General features: G+C 46.0%; 1 protein-coding gene across 2 annotated transcripts in view; it reads right to left on the bottom strand.

Annotated features, from left to right (window-relative positions):
• Positions 1-11,352: 11,352 nt before the first annotated feature.
• Positions 11,353-15,000, bottom strand: part of grb7 (growth factor receptor bound protein 7) — a 14,439-nt gene continuing 10,791 nt past the window's right edge. For both annotated transcript variants that reach the window (XM_031560875.2, XM_031560874.1), the window contains exons 13-15: positions 14,511-14,598; positions 11,871-11,964; positions 11,353-11,526 (exon numbers count right to left, since the gene is read on the bottom strand). In XM_031560875.2, coding sequence (XP_031416735.1) covers positions 11,380-11,526; positions 11,871-11,964; positions 14,511-14,598 — 329 coding nt within the window. In that variant the 3' untranslated portion in view covers positions 11,353-11,379. The remainder of the gene's footprint in view (positions 11,527-11,870; positions 11,965-14,510; positions 14,599-15,000) is intronic.

Below are 15,000 nucleotides of genomic sequence, written 5' to 3'. Positions count from 1 at the left end.
AGTGGATTATTCAATCAATTAACTGGACGATCAATAGCTTTGCCAAATAACTGATCAGTGAATGTATCAACCAGTGAATGAATGAATCAATGAATAAATGAATGAATCAAATCTGACTATCAATATCTCTCTCAAAATCAGTCTGTCTATCTATCTATCTATCTATCTTCATGGTGACTTTATTTTCATGTCCAGTCCTGCACATCTTGCCTTCTGTGAACTTCTCCACCAAGAAACTCTTCCTTATTCCACTACTCTCTCTCTCTCTCCCTCTCTCTCTCTCTCTCTCCCTTTCTCTGAGTCATCCCCATGCTCCCGATTGCCCTCTCTAGACTCTCTAGTAAAGAAAGGAAGAAAGACAGACAGAAAAAAAGACTTTTTTTCTCCAAGTTCTGCTCCCTCTGAGCGGTGAGAGAAATGCTCCTCTGCTCAATTATTTTTCCTTTGGTCTTTTCATCTCCTCTCCCTCTGTACCTCTTTTACTCTCTCTCTCTCTCTCTTTCTCGCTCTTCTTTCCCTCTCTTTCCCTTTTTTCAAAAGCCTTTGATCTTGCACCTTTCCTTCTCCAAGCCAAGGTACCTGCCACACCTCTATCATCCTGTCCTCTATCACCCTGTCCTCTCATCCTGTCCTCTCTCTCTCTCTCTTTCTCTCTCTCTCTCACTCTCTCTCCCTCCCCAACTTGTCCCATCCCTCGCTCCCTCCTTCCACAGGACAGCCACTGAAGCTGCACCACCATGCACCCCACCAAGCAGCCCACACCGCCCGGCTCATCTAATATGCCAACCACATCTGATCACGGCCAGGGAGCACACATTTCCGTACGCACTGATATGCATAAACGCACACACATACACATACACACACACACATACATATACACACACACACACATACACATGGACACAAACTGTATATGCAGGCTGAGACAAAAAAGCAGTGGTATGTCTAGTCCTCTAGCCTGTTTCCCTGAAGTGAGAGAGAAACAGCATTGAAGCACAAACACAAGCAGTGTGGGTTAAAAATAAAGCCAGCCACATGTAAAGTGTAAAGAAAGAGACACACACACACACACACACACACACACACACACACACGCTGGGCTGAGAGAGAGTGGACATGCCTTGGAAAGGAGCATTTCCCATTCTGCAACGCGACACACCTGCCTTGTGCTGACGATTCTTCTCCTCCTCCTCCTTCTCCTCCTCCACTCCTCCTCTCGTCCCTCTTTCCTTTTATCTTCCTCCTCCTACTACTTCTTTTTCTTCTTCCTCTTCTTCCTTCACGCTCCGCTCTGCCTCTCCTCCGTACCCATCCTTTGTTTTTCTCTCCGTCTCTCTCTATCTCTCTCTCTTTCTCTCCGTCTCTCTCTATCTCTCTCTCTCTGATGGTCAGAGCTAGACGGGCGATGCTCTGCTGGCCAACGCTCTCCACTGTGGGGATGATAGTGAAGCTCTGCCTATCCGCATGGCTCTCCTCGCTAAATACGCTCATAATATATTAATGTATACCCCGCCACCAACAACCAACCCCCCCTTCTCTTAAAGGTACAGTGGCCCATGAAACTCAGCATGTCTGGGGGCTTATGCTACATGGACTAAACTACTAGTGTGTGTGTGTGTGTGTGTGTGTGAGTGCTTGCAGGGGTGTCTGGGGGCTTATGCTACATGGACTAAACTACTAGTGTGTGTGTGTGTGTGTGTGTGTGTGTGTGTGTGTGTGAGTGCTTGCAGGGGTGTCTGGGGGCTTATGCTACATGGACTAAACTACCAGGGTAAAAACAGGGGAGGGGGGGGTGGGGGGGGATTGGGAGAGAGGACAATATCCGCAGTCCGTGTTGGAGAGTAATTAAGTAAATATATGGGACTAAAAACCAGGGTGGAAATAATGGGAGTGAGAATGATCTGTGTGTGTGTAACTGAAGTGTGTGTGTGTGTGTGTGTGTCTGTAACTGAATTGTGTGTGTGTGTGTGTGTGTGTGTGTGTGTGTGTGTGTGTAACTGGAGTGTGTGTGTGTGTGTGTGTGTGTGTGTGTGTGTGTGTGTCTAACTGAAGTGTGTGTGAGACAGTACGCCATGGGGATGGGGTATGAAGGTCATGAGGACCCTTACATGGCAAAACACAGATGACCTAATTTTTAATAAATGTGTGTGTGTTTGTGTGTGTGTGAGATAGAGAGAGAGGGAGAGAGAGCGAGAGGCTGACCAGCCCCAGATGAATGTAACACACCGTCACATGAAAGATTCATCCACCTGTGTCTGCAAAACCACCGGCACAGCCTTCTGTACCTTCTCTGTGTACCTTCTCTGCGTACCTTCTCTGCGTACCTTCTCTGTGTACCTTCTCTGTGTACCTTCTCTGCGTACCTTCTCTGTGTATTGCCCCAGTAAAAATGCCCCCCCCCCCATCCCCATCCCTCTCTTTAATTTCAGCTCTTCCCCTCAAACCACCACTCTGTTTAAATGTACATCTCCAGTCCACAGCTCAGACCCACAGCTAATAAATACCCCTTCCAGTCCAGTTCAGTCCACAGGAGCTTTTTCTTCGGACCGTAATATGATCCAGTCATGTACACGGGTTGTGGTGTGTACCTGGGGCCCGTCCACTGTAACTCCATCTAGTAGCCAAGGTCATGAATACAGAAGAAGGTGGGGGGAATTAAGGAAGTGCCCATTATTATTATTTTTGCTCAGGTGATGGGTGCCTTGGAAGAGATTATGACGTGCGATGCTGTTTGAGATCACACAAGCTGAAAGGGGCTGCTTGAGATCACAGAAGCTGAGAGGTGTTGTGGTTCCAGAAGAAGTTTGTGTTGTGTGTTATGTTGTTGTTGTTGTTGTTGTTGTTGTTGTTTTCTCATTACTTTACTTGGGACTCAAAAGAATGTCATTTAGGCATCATCTTTCTAGTGTTGTGCTTCAGGCCTGCAGTGTGTGTGTGTGTGTGTGTGTGAGAGATGCGTCGACATGGATGGTGGGTCTGGGCATTACAGAGAGAGAGAGAGAGGGAGAGAGAGAGGGAAAGAGAGAGAGAGAAAGAATGAGTGAGAGAGAGAGAGAGAGGGAAAGAGAGAGAGAGAGAGAGAAAGAATGAGTGAGAGAGAGAGAGAGAGAGGGAGAGAGAGAGAGAGAAAGAATGAGTGAGAGAGAGAGAGACATTTGTATGTCAGTGAGTCCAGCTGGGAATTTGGGTTGGTGTGTGTGTGTGTGTGTGTGTGTGTGTGTGTGTGTGTGTGTGTGTGTGAGAGAGAGAGAGATTGTACATGAGTGCATGTTTCTGGCTGTGTCAAGGGATGTGAGAATTTCCGTGTCTGTGAGAGATTGTGTGTGTGTGTGTGTGTGTGTGTGTGTGTGTATGCACCGGTGAACTTGTGTGATGGTATTGAATAAAACATGATGTATGAATGAATAATGCTGCAGACAGGCCAGGCCAAAGGCTGGGAGACTCCAGGTCATGTCTGTGTGTGTGTGTGTGTATGTGTGTGTGTGTGTGTGTGTGTGTGTGAGTGCTTGCAGGGGTGTTTGTATGTGTGGTTCTATACATAGCTGGGTAGGTGAGATATACATGTGTTGTGCTGTACATGTGGGCGAGTGTGTGTGCAAGAGTGTGTGTGTGTACATGGCCCCGTGTGTACATCTGCTTGTACAGGTATATGTTATGAGTTATATTATCCTGCCATTAGTGTGTGTGTGTGTGTCTCATTTGACTTGTTTAGAAAGAGTTTGTGTTTGTGTGTTCATGTTAGGATATTATTGTTCCAGTGAGAGATTCCACACTGGGTAGACACAGAGACCACACACACACGCACGCACGCACGCACGCACGCACGCACGCACGCACGCACGCACGCACGCACGCACGCACGCACACACACACACACACACACACACACACACACACACACACACACACACACACACACACACACACACGACTAGACTTACTGCACACATGACAAACACATAGTCTACTGTAGCTGTTTTTTTTTTCAGTTACAACTCAATGAATGAAAGAAAGAGAGAGACAGACAGACAGACAGAGAGAGAATGTGTGTGTATGTGTGTATGAGATGAACATCTGGTGTGTAATGTAAAAAACTAGCTAACTAACTTCCACCTCTCTTGGAGGACTACTGTTACATTTCCATCATGTCTCCCTCAGCACCTTGTTGTAATGGAGGACAGGCGGACAGACAGATGCCCCCTCTAACCCCATGCTGAGTGCCTTGGCTTCAGGAGAGAGAGAGAGGGAGAGAGAGAGGGAGAGAGAGAGGAGAGAGGGGGTAGAGAAAGAGAGGGGGAGAAAGAGGGAGAGAGAGAGGAGAGAGGGGAGTAGAGAAAGAGAGAGGGGGAGAAAGAGAGGAGAGAGTGGGGTAGAGAAAGAGAGAAGGGGAGAAAGAGGGAGAGAGATAGGAGAGAGGGGAGTAGAGAAAGAGAGAAGGGGAGAAAGAGGGAGAGAGAGAGAAAGAGATGGGTAGAAGGGCGAATGGAGGATAGAGGTTTAATCAGGTAAACGAAGAGAGAGGTGGAAGCGATGAATCGCAGAGCAGAGCGTCAACGATGGGTAAGACGAGAGGAGAGAGCAGGTCGAGGATAAGTGGAGCCAGACTGATCTGGAGGCAGGGATGAAGAAAAGGGGGGGGACATGAAAAGGAGGAGAGAGAGAGAGAGCGAGTGAGTGAGACAAGAGAAAGGAGAAATAAAGACAGAGATTATGGTCCTCAATAGCTCTTTCTGCCAATGGTTATTGACCAGACTGCTAGAATAGAATAGAAACCAGAGAACTGGCGGTTCAATGTCCTCGACACAATCTAGAGAGGGACCGAGAGAGAGAGTAGGCTTAAGAGGAAAGAAAAGGAAATGGAAAGAAAGTAAGAAAGAAAAGCAAGAACGCTAGACTGAGAGACAAACGCATGACTTTATCTGTGTCTTTTTTCTCTTCACATGGCGCGATGTACATGTTTTTCACTGTGTGGTTTCAGGAGTGGGCTAATAAAGTTCTTTTAAAATTAAGACTGAGAGGGAATGTAAGACAAAGTTGGAGAATGAGAGAAAGAGAAAGAGGGAGGTTTTGTGGGGATGAATGTGAGAAAGAGAGACAGGAAGACAGAGAGAGAAAGAGAGAGAAAGAGAGAGACAGAGAGAGAAAAAGACTTCATCAAATCCTATCCCCATCACTGCATTGCACCCTGCCGAAGCTAATTAGAGACATTACGGTGATCATACACCTCAGCCCTTACTGATTCTCACTCGAGGTCACAACACATAGAAAACAACCGTTCACTTCCCCATCAAAATTAGCATTTATTTAATTATAAGGTATTATTAATGTAAACATTTGAACATACATTTCTTAAAAGGTTAAAATCTTCATAAAATTAAAAAAAAAAAACCAGAAGGCCCTTATTTCACTGATGGGCAACACACAAAGTCACTAAAGACACTGAAGCTAATTGAATAACTGGGCAAAATCATGTAGCTGATTTCATAACACGAGCAAGATCCCGAGCGCAAACACGAGTGGGTCTCCGCAATGCTGAAGTGTGTCCGCGCACAGACGTGGGAGTTTCATGTCTGAAGGAGTTCCTTCAAAGAAGCACCATTTTAGTGAAACATCTAAAAAGCAAAGACAACCAATTCTTATTGGAGCCAACCTCCGTCATGTTTTAAAAAGCGCTAAAACTCCACACAGCGTGCACATATGCAGTTGTGTATTATATAATGGATCATCGAAGTCCTGAAGCTGAAGGTGAATATATATATTCATAATAAGCATTGCTCTGTCACTAAAGCCCTACTGGTTTAGGTGAATAATATCCAATATAGCACATTCAATTGGTAGGCAATACATTATACATTATTAACACATTTATGAAAAAAAAACGTTATGTAAACAATCTTGCTTGTCCGCACAGCGACATACACAGAAGTAATGCAAAAAATGCTTCTGGATTGATTGATTTATTCCACGGGGGGTACTAATGAATGTCCATGTCCACAGGTCATGGAATACATTTTGGCAAGGCACATGAGGCGGAGGTATAGGGAGACGGTGGCCCGTTAGCGTCGCTCATTCGTAGACATTCATTTTGACATTCAATCATTCATTCATTGACGAGCAGGACTGCCAGGGATGTGTCCACCTACCCCCAGAGGATGTTAATTACATCTGCCGTCTAACCGGTCCCGCTCTGGAGAGACAGCACCGAGGTGCGAGTCCCCTTCCAGCTGTTGTAAAAGTAACCGCAGCTCTGGTCTTTTATGCCACTGGACCTTAGAGCATCCCCTGGCCTCTATGGTCGGGGTGTCCCAGTCAGCTTTAAGGCACTGCGATACGTGCAGTCAGCGCCTCCCTTGTTCGCAGAACACCGCAGTTTATTGTTTTCCCATCACCTGATACCCAGCACATAACAGAGTCAGTGTTTGGATGATCACCTGATACCCAGCACATAACAGAGTCAGTGTTTGGATGCCCATGAGTTCCCTGGGGTCTTGGGCGTACGTCTGTGCCTACTTAGCAGAACAATTCGACAAACCTTTAATTGCATCAAATTCAAATTATTTAGTTTCAATGCCTATCGTGTTGGAATTTGCAATTGCAGCCTCCACTCTGTCAGGTAGGTTTTAGAAGTCATATTATCTCACCTACACGTCACCTGTTTGGTCCCCCCTCAATGTCAAACCCCTTCTGACGCAACTGTCTCAGAGATACAGTGCCAGGACTGAAATTCTTGTGTTGTGCCAATGAATCTCATTTGAACTGAGTTGATAGACAGGAGAGCAGGAGGGAGAGGGAGGGAGAGAGAGAGAGAGAGAGAGAGAGAGAAAATGAGAAAAGATGACAGCGCCGTATGATTCATCGCCACTCACTTGTTTGTGTTCTTCTTCCTCTCAAGAGTTTGGATGTGGATTTGAATACTAAATCAGCAAGGAATGCCACTCTATGACTAGCTATAACTATAAAGCACACACACACACACACACACACACACATTCTCACTCACTCCCCCTCACTCTCTCTCTCTCTCACACACACACAGTCACATACACACAAACACACACTTCATATTAAAATATGGCATTTACATCAGTCATACCTCAAATGCGTAGGTATGGAAGTCAAGGTCCTTGCAGCAATACTCAGAGGACACCACCCACACACACAGACCCACAAACATCCATAACACTATAACGTGCACATTACTCAAAACACAGTATGGTATGGTAGTCAAGGTCCTTGGAGTATTAATCAGCAGAGCCCACAGAAACACACACACACACACAACACAGAAACACACAAACACAAACACAAACACAGAAACACACACATGCTGCACATAAAACTGTATGATCCACATTAGTCACAGCTCAAATTCAGGTGTGATTGGGGGGGGGGGCTGCCAAAGCTCAAAATCACTGACACCACCAGCACACACACACACACACCCACACACACACGGGACAGTGAAAGCTCTGACAGCCGGATTAAAGGTGGCGATGGAGGAGATGAAGAGGAAGGCAGGGAGTAACCATCTGCAGGCTGGATAAGGGCTCCCCTGGCTGAGCAGCGACTCTCTGTGTGTGTGTGTGTGTGTGTGAAGGAGAGAGAAAAAGTGTGTCTGTACGTGAGTGTGTGTGCGTGTATGTGAGAGAGAAAGTGTGTTTGGAAGAAAGAGAGAGAGTGAGAGCGAGAGAATGTGTGTGTGAAGGAGAGAAAGTGTGCCTGTACGTGAGTGTGTGTGTGTGTGTTTGAGGGAGGCAGGGAGGAGTCGCCCGCCGGCCAGATAAAGGCTCCCCTGCCTGGCTATAAACCCGGCAGGAGCTGCACACACCAGGAGCTGCACACACCAGGAGCTGCACACATCAGGAGCTGCACACATCAGGAGCTGCACACGTCAGGAGCTGCACACGTCAGGAGCTGCACACATCAGGAGCTGCACACAACAGCCTCACGCCAGGAACATGGCTTCACAGGGGGCTTCTGGAGCAACAACACTGTCAACAACAAGGTGACATAGGCCTATATACAACAAGAACAAGGTGACATAGGCCTATATACAACAAGAACAAGTTGACATAGGCTTATATACAACAAGAAGGTGACATAGGCCTATAGATTGAGAGCATCCTCACCAACTGCATCTCAGTCTTGTATGGCAGCTGCTCTGTTGCGGACCGCAAAACACTCCAGAGGGTAGTGGAAACTGCCCAACGCATCACTGGTTCCCCACTCCCCACCATCGAGGCTGTCCAGCGCAAAAGATGTCTGCGGAAGGCGCGCAGCATCGAGAAGGACAGCTTCCATCCCAACCACAGACTGTTTGCCCTCCTCCCCTCAGGGAGGCGCTACAGGGCCCTCCGTTCCCGGACCAGCAGGCTCAGGAACAGCTTCTTCCCTGCGGCTGTCACCCTGTTGAACTCTGCACCACGGTGATAGCCCCCCCCCCTGGCTACCCTCTCACACTCCTTCCTACAGTGACTGTATTCCCCCCTCTACCCTGGCCTGACTGCCACACACCTCCCTCCAGCCACTGAACATTTGCACTAAATTGTTCATTTGTCTATATCTATTTATTTAAAATTGTTGTCCATATCCATATTCATCGTACTTATATCTTATCATGTCTCCTACCTCATTTATAACTTTATAACTTCTACTGCCACCTTCACCTGTACTTCACCTGCACTTTACATATATCTATATCACATCTGCACAATCACCATAATTGCTGCTCATGTTGTTACTGCTCATACCACTTATATCTTATGTCATACTGTATATATCCTATTTATCTATATTTATATTACCATTATGCACACACTCTGCACTCTTCTGCTTTGCACTTCTGGTTAGACGCTAACTGCATTTCATTGCCTCAGTACTTGTACTCTGTGCAATGACAATAAAGTTGAATCTAATCTAATATAAATTACAACAAGAACAAGGTGACATAGGCCTACATACAACAACAAGGTGTTTTACAATTTATGTTTTTTCTAATGTGTATATTTAATGTTTTGTAAGTTGCTTTGGACAAAAGCCTCTGCTAAATACTATAACCATAACCATCGTATATACTATATGCCTACTACAACAAGGAGTGTAACAGGACAGGTGTGGGTGGACCTACATACATCCTATCCAATTTTGCCTATTACGTGTTCCACATACCGTGTTAGACTACAATATGAGCCAGTAGCCTTTCTACTGGTGGGAATATATGATGACACTTTGCCTACCAAACCTCAAGTGTCTGGACCCATATACCTCTGGTCAGGTGACAGGTCTTAACCAATCAGAGACCAGAATTACTTCTTTACTTCCTTAGTTACCACCCATTGTCTGGTTACCACCCATCCTCTACCGACATCCTCTACTGGTGCAGAGCTTACCAGCCACCTTGTAGACAATGATGTGAATATACCTCAACTAGTCTCGCCACACCTGGCAACAGATGTGTCTGGTGTAAACAACAGGTGGGATACAGATACACCTCTCTCTCTCCTGGGCCTCATCTGGATGCTTTGGCTCCAGTCGTAGTGAGCGTAAGAAGCCCTCCAACCTCCCTCTCTCTCTCTCACACACACACACACACACACACACACACACACACACACACACACACACACACACACACACACACACACACACACAGACCAGTAGCCATAGCAACGTCTCCATGGAGAGCCTGACAACAGAAGAACCTTTCCTGTCAGAGTTACTGAGGCATGCTCCAATAAGGCAGGGCAACACAGCCTCTACAGAATGTCATGCCCAGAGAGGCTGTTGCGTGACCAAATATCATCAGTGAGCTCTGCGAGAGCCTCTGGCCCCCGATCTGGGTAGTTTGCGTTCTGAGCTGCTGTTTGGCTGGGGCGGGGTCCCCCAATATCCTGCAGAACCCCAAGGGTCCTTCGGAGAACCCCCAAAACATTCATGGTTTTAGATAACAGCTTTTTTGTCTAAGTCATCTTAAACACAAACTTTTACAACAGAGAAAGAAAGATAACAAGAAGGGGGAGGGGGTGGGGTGGTGTAGTCATGGGAATCAGCTCCATCACCTTGCACCAGTTTTATGTTACTAGTGGAGCTTGTTATACCTGTTGTGCCAAAATTGTTTCACATCTCTAGCCAGCATGTTGAATAAAACAGTGGCACTTTGGAATTAGAGTGTGCAAGCGCACACGTAAACACACAAACACTTACTTTACTGTCCAACTCTGTCAACAAACCCTGACCACTCAAGCCTAACATGCTGTCAAACAGACAAGGAAACAAAGCTTGTCCCCAGGCTAAAGGTGCAGAAAAAAAGCTTTATTTTCACATCCTTTACTTTCAGAAGTCATTTGGTATGCCCCATCTCCTTCACAACACGGAGGCTCTGAAGAGTAAATGCTACATCGATGCACACAGCTTTGATATTTCACAGAACATGGTGGCTTTTTCCTTTATTTCCCTTTAAGAAATAGCACATTCATATGGGGAATTGATCAAACATTTTTAGTGCTGGTCCAAGCTATTTTTTTTTTAACAAATCGTTATAAATCTCCTATTCATTCTCTCTCTCTCTCGCTCGCTTGCTTGCTAACACACACACACAAAACACACACACACACACACACAAAAAACACACACACACACACACACACACACACACACACGTGTGTACAAGTGTACACAGGAGATTGTATTTGGACTAGCCTTATATCTATCTACTCTTATATGTACTCAAAATGCTGTGCAAATATGCATTTGGGACACCTCTACAGTAGCATCTCAATGCTGTGTTCCTATTTCTGGCCATGTGTCCTAGCGCCCCCCTGTGGCCGAGGATGTAAACTGGAAGAAAGCTAAACAGGCAAGTTACAAAGAGCACCCAACAGTTGTGCTTCATGAAGTTTCTCTCTCTCACTCACACACACACACACACACAACGTTGTGCACAGCAGCAACACACTGATGACTGCTAGAGATCTCATACTGTGACTGATAAGGATTTCTGTACTCTGGCTTACTTAAATATACTCACCTAAGCTAAGGCACTGGCGTCTGGTGTCTGAAAACCTGATCTATGAGGATTGTTTTTTTAAACGCGTGGTCTTGACTCCCTAGGAATGGCATGAATCTGTCATTACAGAGTTGGTGGAGTAGACGGGGAAATGGGACAGATGTTACACAGGAGGGGTGCAGCTCGAGCAGCTGTGAGGGGGGGAGGGGGCAGGTGAGAGTCCGTCTTCAGAAGGGTTGAGGGTGACGTTAAATTGAAGTAGAGGGTGTGAGTGTTGTTGGTGGAGAAGAGGTGTCTGTGTGTGTATGTACACGTGTGTGTACACGTGTGTGTGTGTGTGTGTGTGTGTGTGTGTGTGTGTGTGTGTGTGTTCAGAGGGCGACGCGCACACAGGGGTGTTTGAGGCGGACTGGCAGGATGCCGCGGTTGATCTGGTGGAACTCCACCAGCTGGAGCAGGTCTATGAAGACTGTCTCACCGTCGTCCATGGTGTAGTACTTCCTGTCTGCCTCCTCATACTGGGTAACACATCAATACACACATACACACACACACACACACACACACACACACACACACACACACACACACACACACACAGTATATCAATACACACACACACAGACACACAGACACACAGTATATCAATACACACATCAGAACGGAGAAAAGAACACACACACACGTATATACCGAAAACATAGAAGGCCACACAAACACATGATTACACATAGCCAGGTTAATTAAACATACAAACACACAACATGAGTGTGACCAAATAAAAAGAATTATTGTTCAAGCACACAGGTATCTGAGTAATGGAAGTGTATTACTGACATTAGCGGTGTGATGAGTAACTTACAGGGATGAGGAGGTAGTGTTTGGTCTTGAGTCTGTAACACAGTGAGAGCACAAAACACTGGGCATGCTGCTGGCTCGCCCGAATCAGGAACATCCTATAGACAGAAGGAGAGGGGGATGAGAGGGGAAAGGACGGAAAAAAGAAGAAGACAGAAGATGAGGAGGAGGAGGAGGAGGAGGATGAAGGGGAAACAGAGAGAAAGAAAGAATGAGAGAGAGAGAGAGAAAGGTAGAGAGAGAGAGAGACATTACTCCCACATAACTAATATTTAATGTTTAATAATTAACAATTAACCTGTTATATGTTTCTATACCACATTGTTACCACCTATAACTTATTTGTTTGTTTTTTATTTATTTATGCTAATTCTGCTTGTACATTTTATGTAAACATGCTTTGGCAACATTGTATTGTATGCAGTCATGCCAATAAAGCCTTTTTGAATTTGAATTTGAGAGAGAGAGAGAGAGAGAGAGAGAGAGAGAGAGAGAGAGAGAGAGAGAGACTTCAGTGCCACTCTGCAGCACCCTGCTGGAGATGTTCAGAGGCAGACAGGAACGTGCTAATTGATTTGGTGCGCACAGCTTTTTGATCAATTAACATGCAATTTTCACTCAACAATTCTCACTCCGATTCAAAGAACTCCATTTACACCCACATGTTAGGAAACTAGCTGAAGTAATCATCCATCGTCACCTCCCCTTTAATGCCAAAACGGCAAGCTCTTTGCCAAACTCTGCGTTCCAAGAGTCGTGCTTTTCACAGAGCGCACATTCTAAATAATTAACCCTTTAGGAATATTATTTTAAGTGTAATTTAACATTCTATCAGTGCCTCGTGTATTACACTTTAAAGCGTCTCGGAGTCGTCTACAGAAGCAATATGTAAAATTGATGCGTTGCTTTTATTAAAGGGGCGGGGAGAAAGGGATGAACAGATGGTGGTAGGAAAAGATGAGGAAAGGATTTCGCTGGAGAGGAGAGAGGCTAAAAATAGAAGAGGGGAGGAAAGAGAAGAGGATGAAAGGAGGTGGAAGAAGAGGAGAAGATTAAGAGGAGGAGGTGGAGGAAGGAGCTGGAGCAAAAAGGTGGAGGTGACAGAAGGAGAGGAGAAGATTAAGAGGAGGAGGAGGAGGAAGGAGCTGGAGGAGGGAAAAGGTGGAGCAGACAGAAGGAGAGGAGAGGAGAGGAGAAGATTAAGAGGAGGAGGAGGAGGAGCAGACAGAAGGAGAGGAGAAGATTAATGAAAGTGGGAGGAAAGACAAAGGAGGAGGAACAAAAAAAGGAGGTGAGGAGGAAAAGGCAACAAAGGAAGAGGTGAAATGAGTAAGAGGAAGATGAGTCTATGGACAGGAGGGAGAGGGAGAGGAAGTGCAGAAGAACAGACCAACACTTCTGTGTCGTCCCACAGGGGGGGTTAGTCCTATAGACCGCATAGAGTCCTTGACTTTCCCACTGTTGTTAAATAACTGAAACATATTTCTGAAATGCCGTTTTTTTTTTTTTTTTTACATTCTACAAAATATGTCCCCACCACCATGATCACACGAGTCACTTTAGAGATTTCTTTTAACTCAGGGGTTTCCCCCAAAAAGACCAAATGCATGTTTCAGCCAGCAACTAAAATTCCTAACAATCACACACCATCTTTATCAGGCATATGAACTTCTCGACAGTCTCTAGCCTTAGATAAAGCATACAACTTCATATTGGGATTTTATTTCATTTCTTACTCTTCGCTGTTACCGTAACCGGGGATCCACTGATATGTTGGTAATGTTACTCTGACATATTACAATTCATTTTTTTTTATTGCAGGCACAGACAGATCTTATTCAATATACATCTGTAGACAGATTTTATTTCATATACATCATGTGGAAATAATCAAATATAAGATAACATAATGAAAACAATAAAAGACACCGTCACTACTGGTCTGTTTTCTGCTGGTAGTGGTCACTGGCTGGAGGAGAAGACCAGGAGAAGAGGAGGAGGTGCTGGACAAAGGGGAGCAGACTGAAGGAGAAGACCAGGAGAAGAGGAGGAGGTGCTGGACAAAGGGGAGCAGACTGAAGGAGAAGACCAGGAGAAGAGGAGGAGGTGCTGGACAAAGGGGAGCAGACTGAAGGAGAAGACCAGGAGAAGAGGAGGAGGTGCTGGACAAAGGGGAGCAGACTGGAGGAGAAGACCAGGAGAAGAGGAGGAGGTGCTGGACAAAGGGGAGCAGACTGGAGGAGAAGACCAGGAGAAGAGGAGGAGGTGCTGGACAAAGGGGAGCAGACTGGAGGAGAAGACCAGGAGAAGAGGAGGAGGTGCTGGACAAAGGGGAGCAGACTGAAGGAGAAGACCAGGAGAAGAGGAGGAGGTGCTGGACAAAGGGGAGCAGACTGGAGGAGAAGACCAGGAGAAGAGGAGGAGGTGCTGGACAAAGGGGAGCAGACTGAAGGAGAAGAGGAAAAGGTGAAAGGAAAGGAGGAACAGGAAGGAAGGAAGGGGAGCAACACAAGGGAAAGCTAAAAGAGGAAGAGAGGGCACGATAAGAGGAGGAGGAAGAGGGAGGGAGAGGAAGAGGAGAAGGAGGAAGAAGAGGGAGTGAGGAGAAGGAGGAAGAGGGAGGAAGAGGAGGAGACTGACTCACCCGTCCACCTGGCCCTGCTCCTCTATGAGCCTCTGGGCTTCACAGCGAGACACACCCCCATGGAACCATGGCTGGGTCTGGTGCACAGCTGAGGATGGACACACACACACAGACACACGCAGTCGCGCACACACACCACAGAATCAAATACACACACATTAAAACACATTTACAAACATGTGTGTAAAATGTTGGTCCTCCATCCCCAAGTCAGAATAGAAACACTCCTCTGATGTTAGTCTAGGTTCAGTTCTGTTCAGTTCTTTTATTTTGCATTTCAAATCAATAGTTCATCTCGAGGCTGATTTCAGCGTTATGCTGTGTGTGTGTTGGGCTGTGTGTGTGTGTGTGCTGTGTGTGTGTTGTGCACACTAACTGTAACTCAGTAGCGTAATTCAGTATGCTGAGCTGAGCTTTGCTCAGATGCAAGGAGGAGCCGTGTGTCACTGCAGTAGACAGAATAACATGCAGCACAGCTGGACACTTCTGC

This window comes from Clupea harengus, chromosome 23 (genome assembly GCF_900700415.2).
Source record: "Clupea harengus chromosome 23, Ch_v2.0.2, whole genome shotgun sequence".
In the NCBI taxonomy this organism is placed as follows: domain Eukaryota; kingdom Metazoa; phylum Chordata; class Actinopteri; order Clupeiformes; family Clupeidae; genus Clupea; species Clupea harengus.
This window is presented reverse-complemented; position numbering and strand designations above follow the sequence as displayed.